The sequence below is a fragment of the Ovis aries genome, chromosome 3 (assembly GCF_016772045.2).
Source record: "Ovis aries strain OAR_USU_Benz2616 breed Rambouillet chromosome 3, ARS-UI_Ramb_v3.0, whole genome shotgun sequence".
NCBI classification, from domain to species: Eukaryota; Metazoa; Chordata; class Mammalia; order Artiodactyla; family Bovidae; genus Ovis; species Ovis aries.
In genome coordinates this window covers 216,625,377-216,631,376 of record NC_056056.1, presented here as the reverse complement: position 1 = coordinate 216,631,376, position 6,000 = coordinate 216,625,377, and the positions used below count along the sequence as shown (strand labels likewise).

Below are 6,000 nucleotides of genomic sequence, written 5' to 3'. Positions count from 1 at the left end.
CTGTACTACTTTTTATTGCTTTCTTTTGGCTGTGCCGGGTCTTAGTTACAGCATGTGGGATCTAGTTCCCTGACTGGGGATTGAACCCGGACCTCCTGCACTGGGAGTGCATAGTCTTAGCCACTGGACCACCAGGGACGTCCCTTTTATTGCTTTTCAAAGAGGCTGTGCATTTAATTTTGAACTGGGCTTTGAAAATTATATAGTGGCCCTGATTCTCAAAACTACTAATATTTTTTTAAAGCATTTTCACATTTTCCCCAATTGTCCTGACTAAGCCTTTCAGGCTTTTGCAGACTTCCCTCCAGTCCAGTGAATGGCCATCATATGATGACTTTTTGAAAACCCACATCAGTGTGGAGGGCTGGTCATCTTGGAAGGCTGGCAGTCTCCATTGGGATGTCCCGTTCAGCCCTTTTAGGGACCCATCTTCTTGACCCAGGGCATAGTCTTTTGAATCACTCCCCCACCCCCACCCCAGATGGCAGATCTGAGTCCTTCGCTGTCAATTTTTGAAGTCTTTTGACAGGTAACATATGTGCTAAGTGCTTTGGTCACTGCAGGGTGGAGGGGACACCCGAATCAAGATTCAAGGACAGAAAGTGCAAATGGAGAACGATGTGACTACTGCCGCCGTTCAGCTGCTCGGTCGTGTCCAGCTCTCTGTGACCCCATGGACTGTAGCCCACCAGGCTTCCCTGTCCTTCACTGTCTCCCAGAGTTTGCTCAAACTCATGGTCATTGAGTCAGTAACGCTATCCAACCATCTCATCGTTTATAAATCTTCTTGAAGACTGAAGGGAAAGGCTGTTACAGTGAGGCCCAGGGTCTAGCCAAACCCAAAGGGTTGGAGCCCAGTCCCACCATGTCCCAGGGGTCTGCTTCAGGTTAAGGATCGTCTGCTCAGAGGGGCTCAGCACTCACGCAGTTGAGATTTTTGCTTGCATGTTGGTTTAACAACTATCTCCCCTGCTGGAAGGCCACCTCTGTGAGGTCAGGGACTGTCTACCTGGTTCACTGTTGAACTCCTAAGGCCAGTACAGAGTCTGGCACTTTACAGGATCTGTTTAAGTATTAAAACAGCTCAGGGCAGCTAACTTTAAAAACAGTGTCCTGCAAACGTGGGTGTACATAAGCGCATGGGAACGGTCTGGAAGGAATGAGGTCGCGCTCCTAATCTTGGCTGCCTCTAGAAGGGACCAGGCTATGGAGTGGCGATGGGGTGTGTGCGCGTGTACACAAGTCAGGTTGGGGGGTACTGGCTTCAACTGTAATGATTTTACATTTTAACTAAACAATAATGAACAATAAAGCATGTTCCAGGTCAGGGGAGACAGAGGCGATAGGGAAATGCCAAGCCACACTCACGAAGGACAAAAAAAACACCATCACGCTCTGCATCCGCTGGTGGGTTTTGAGTCTTCACTTTATTACTATGTCACCAGAAGTCACCACCTTCACTTGGTTCACCACAAATGGACAGATGTCATAGAGGAGGGTGCCACAGGGCCACTGGATTCACTCTTGAGAGACTTAACCAGGTGGTGGGGGAGTCCAGAGTGGGGGCCCAGGATGGGGACCGCCATTCACTGCGCACACGCACACACACACAGATATATTTGTGGAGCCTTATATTATACATCTTATATATAGAAAATATATATATTTATACTATACACAGGCAGTTACGTTGCGGGCAAGGCGGGGGCACCCAGACAAGGGCTGTGGGCACCTGGGGACGGGGAGTGTCACACTGAGAGGCAGCGCCAAGAGATGGGTGGACACGTTCATCCTCCCACAAACTCTTGTTAGGAGGGGTGCTCCCCCTTTGTGCTCCATAGAGAATCAAAGGGGTCTTGGGCCAAGATTGGGGGCTCCCAAGGGGTAGTATGGGGGGAGAGGGTCTTGGTTACATGGGGGAAGCCTGGGACCCCCAACAGTCTTTGAAGATCAAGAATCACCTGGGAAGGTTGGAGTGGGGAGAAGATGCTGGGACCGTCTGAGCTAGCCCCAACAGTTACCCCCCAAGGAGTGGCAGGAGCCACACCCGGGCAGATGACCTGTGACTGCACAATCAGAGGCTGGAGACCTGGATCCGGAACCTCAACCGTGGACAAGTCACTGTCTTCCTGGCCCGGACTTCGCCCCATAAGGGTCCTCGAAGCTCTAAACTTGTGTGGAACCCAGTTTTCCTTGCCCTCTCTTGTACTCGATGAGAGGAGGGGGTCCAAACTCAGCGAGATCAGACTGCAGGGGTGCCCTTCTCCAAGGAAAGGCTTGGAAGCAGGGGGGAGGCAGAGGAGGGGCAGCAGGGAGGGAAAGAGGGTGTCACTGACCTGTGAGCACTGGCTCCAGGCTTGAGGCCTCCAGGGGATTGTCCTCAGCCAACAGAAGCAGCAAGACTTCCCCACCAACCAGTGAGAAGGAGAGTCAGGAGCGCTGGGTCTCAGTTAAGTCCTGCGCTCCACATCTCTGGCCCTCTCTTTCTCACCCACCAGGGCACAGCCTGACCACGGTGGGCTCCTGCCTGGGCAGCACCCCAGGACTAGTGGGGAATGCTGAGTGAAATGATTCAGCACCCCCACTCCTGGCAGGGGGTCTGGTAAACCTTCCCAATCTGGGGGGGGGGGGCAGGAGACTCTGTAATAAATACCCAGTACCTTGCGCTCTCACCCAGCATCACCAGCAGCTGGTCAGTGCCCCAGGGAACAGACAGGCAGCACCCTGGGGTCTCCCCAGCAAGGGAGGGTTTTGGCAGGGAGGGGACGAGGGGGAGGACTTCTCATAGCATCCTGTGTGGACACCAAACTTTCTCTGCCAGAAACAGACCACATCCACCTGCACCCTGACCTGCTTTGCAAACCTCTGGTCTAGTGCAGGCTCCACTGCTCAACTTGGAGGATACCAGAGTCCCAGCCTGTCCTGACCTGGGCCACCCTGGGAGAGCCCCTTTCCCAGATGTGGAAAGCTGAAGTCCCCAACAAGCAGCTGTCACCCGGCTGTCTGGGGTCCTCTCCCGTCACCACTGCCCCTTGGGAGGACTTGATCAGACCTGATCCATGCTCCACTGCCAACTCACTCGCGTGCTGAGCCTCAGTTTCTCCTTCTGCTAAGTGGGGGCAATGATGCTGCTTCTCTGCCACGGAAATTCCCGCTCCTTCCCTCACTGGCATGCTAACACCTGCCCGTCCTCCGGGCCCCTCCGTGGGGACCCGCAGTCCATACAGCTGTACTCACACAGCACCTGGCCCCCGTAAGGGACCCAGGGTCCAGCGGTCGGTTTAACGCTCATCTCTGAGGACAGTCAGCTCCTCGAGGGCAGACACCCCACCCTTTGTGTTCCTGCCACGAATGCCCCATCACTGCTGAGTCAAAAGGAAAGTGAATGGCTATGACCTGCTTCGTAGGGTTCTCGTGGGGGCTGGTGGTGGGAACTACCCAGCACAGTACCAACCCACAATCCCGCTGCCCCATTCCCCGAGGCACTGGTGGCTGGACCTCGTCCCCACAGTCTCCCCGCTTCAAGGCCTGCCCACCCCATAAGGCTCAGTGGAGAGCCTGCATTATCCAGAGTCCCTCCTCAACCTCCCCATGCCTCGGGGGACACCTGCCACCCTCTCCCCTGGCCTGCGGCCTCCCCCGGACTTCCATGCCCGAGGGGCTCTCACCACCCATCTTGGGGACACTCTGTCCCACAGCAGCAGCTTTCAGGCGTAGGCCGAGCTGGGTCTAGAGCCCTATCTTCCCGCAGGGAGCCCAGTCACTTGGCAGGCCTTCTGGAAGGCCTTGGCTTGGCCGTCCCCACCCCTCGGCCCCCAGCTGACCCTGGATGAAGGAAAGGTGACACAGTGTCCCAGATCAGTTCTGTTTCCTGGGAGGTCACAGGGGCAGGGAAGGGGGCACCTGCTGGCTGGCTGGGGCGAAGTTGCTCAGGTAGCAAGCCCAGCTCTGCCACTCGCTCACTGTGATCTCGGGCCGAGCACTCCCCCTCCAGGCCTCCTTGTCCACCCGGCCCCAGGCAGGGACTTAGCGCGCCACTCCTAGAGTCAGGGACAGTGGTCAATCCGTCGGGAGGCCGTGAAGGCCTGCTGGAGCTCCCGGGAGGATGCACCCAGCTCGGAGTGGTACATGGGAGCCAGGCCAGCCCTCTCGGCTCTCTCGCCCGGGAAGGCAGCCAGGGGAGAGGCCAGCGGGATGTGGGGAGAGGGGCCTGGAGGCAGGGCTGTCCCGCTGGGCGGAACAGTCGGGGCAGAGCAGGCCCCTGGCTTGCAGCAGAATCAGGGTGTCTCATGGGCTGAGGTCCCCAAGGCCTCCCAGAGGGACTGTAGCACTGAGCGGCGGAGCCCCGGGCTCAGGGATGGGAGATGGTGGGGACCCTGGGGGACAAAAGGTGCTCTGTAGTCGGGCAGCCTGTGGTGGCCCCACCTCTATCACTGGCTGCCTGAGTGACCCTGACCTCGCCAGGCCTGTCTCCTCAAGCATAAAATGGAGACGGCCCAATACTCCGAGCAGGGCGGGGGTGTCACTCCTAGCAGATGACAGCCCCCAGTGTCCTGCGGTACTCACACCCCGCAGTCAAACCTTCCCAGCATCCTCCAGGTGGAAGATTCTCTCCATTCCTACCTCTGGTTAAGAGCAGGGCCTCCTCCACATCCCCTCTTCCTCGTCTCCGGGGACCATCTGTCTTAGCACTCGTGCCAAGCACAGGCCTGACATACAGTAGGTGCTCAATGAAGACTCACAGACAAGGAACGAACTCAACCCCCAGGGCACCGCACACCTGCACACACGTGTGGACACCCCCAGCACCTCACTGCCCCGCCCACCCGAGTGGCCCTGGACCTCAGTGGAACCACCTGGAGGTGCCGGGCAGGGCAGCCAGAGAGGGAGCAGGGGGGCTGGGTGTGGAGGGAGGGGGCAGGGGGCGGCTGGGGTGGCTCAGGGGCAGGCGGGGGGCAGGTGGTCCCTGTGGCTCAGTAGCCCTGCGACTGGTAGCCCTGGGGCTCGGGCTCGAAGGCGCTGGCCGGCTGCTGGTAGGTGCCGCCCATGCTGGTGGGCTCTGGCCCGGCGCTGGGCTCCACGTAGGGGGCGTAAGGCATGCTGGAGTCCTGGCTGGGGTCCATGTAGTCCTGGGAGAAGAGGGCCGAGTCGGCGCCAATCTGGTACCGCTGGAAGGCCAGCACAGCCTGGCCCGCCTGGGGACGGGGGTTGGCAGGGACAAGGACAGGCGGGACGGGGTGGTTAGGGGAGAGACAGACAAGAGCACTGGGTTAGTAGAGGTTAGTCCACAGGACACGGACAGTAGAGGGTTAAATATCCTCAAAACACGCTTGAGGGGGGATGGAGGAAAGCTGTCCTTAGAAGCCAGCCCAGAACCACACTGTCCAGCCCATAAGAAGTCTGGAGATCACCTACCTGATGACCCCTAACGCCAAAGGTTACTGAGGGCAAAAAAAATTTCTAGAGTCTCCACTCTGGAGTGTTAAAATGACCTAAGCCCCATAATATCCTTCTCCAACTGTGTTCTTAGGATGTTAGATGGGATGGAGAAAAAAATTTCTTGGTGGGACAGATAAATGTCGGCCTCTCCTAAAAGTCATTCTGTCCCTCTTGCAGCTAGGCATAGCCATATCACTAAGCTCTAGCCAATGGGTCGGCCCCAAGTTCTCTTCTCACCCTTTGACTTGATGCCTAGAATGCAGATGTGAGAGCTGACACTGTAGCTGCCATAATGGACCATGAGGTCCACGAGCCAAACTGTAAGGCTGGAAGAGGCCTCAGTCACTAAAGACTTCCGGAGTCACTTATGCCAGCCCTGGACTGTCTTCCCAGACATAGACTTTTTTTTAGATCACTGTCATTTGTGATTTCTGTCATTTGCTGCTGAACCTAATTCTAACTGAAATGCTTAATCAAATAAGTTTGGGAAACTGAGTTAAACAGAGGACCACAGGAGTCATCAGAGCTCTGATTATTTCATGTATGCTGGGATCCCCAAGC

General features: G+C 56.7%; 1 protein-coding gene across 2 annotated transcripts in view; it reads right to left on the bottom strand.

Moving 5' to 3' along the window:
- Positions 1-1,408: 1,408 nt before the first annotated feature.
- Positions 1,409-6,000, bottom strand: part of SYNGR1 (synaptogyrin 1) — a 30,110-nt gene continuing 25,518 nt past the window's right edge. The window contains exon 4 of one of the 2 annotated variants that reach the window (XM_027968125.2): positions 1,409-5,195. In XM_027968125.2, the coding sequence (XP_027823926.1) occupies positions 4,974-5,195 (222 nt within the window). In that variant the 3' untranslated portion in view covers positions 1,409-4,973. The remainder of the gene's footprint in view (positions 5,196-6,000) is intronic. The other variant, XM_042247754.1, reaches the window with a different exon arrangement.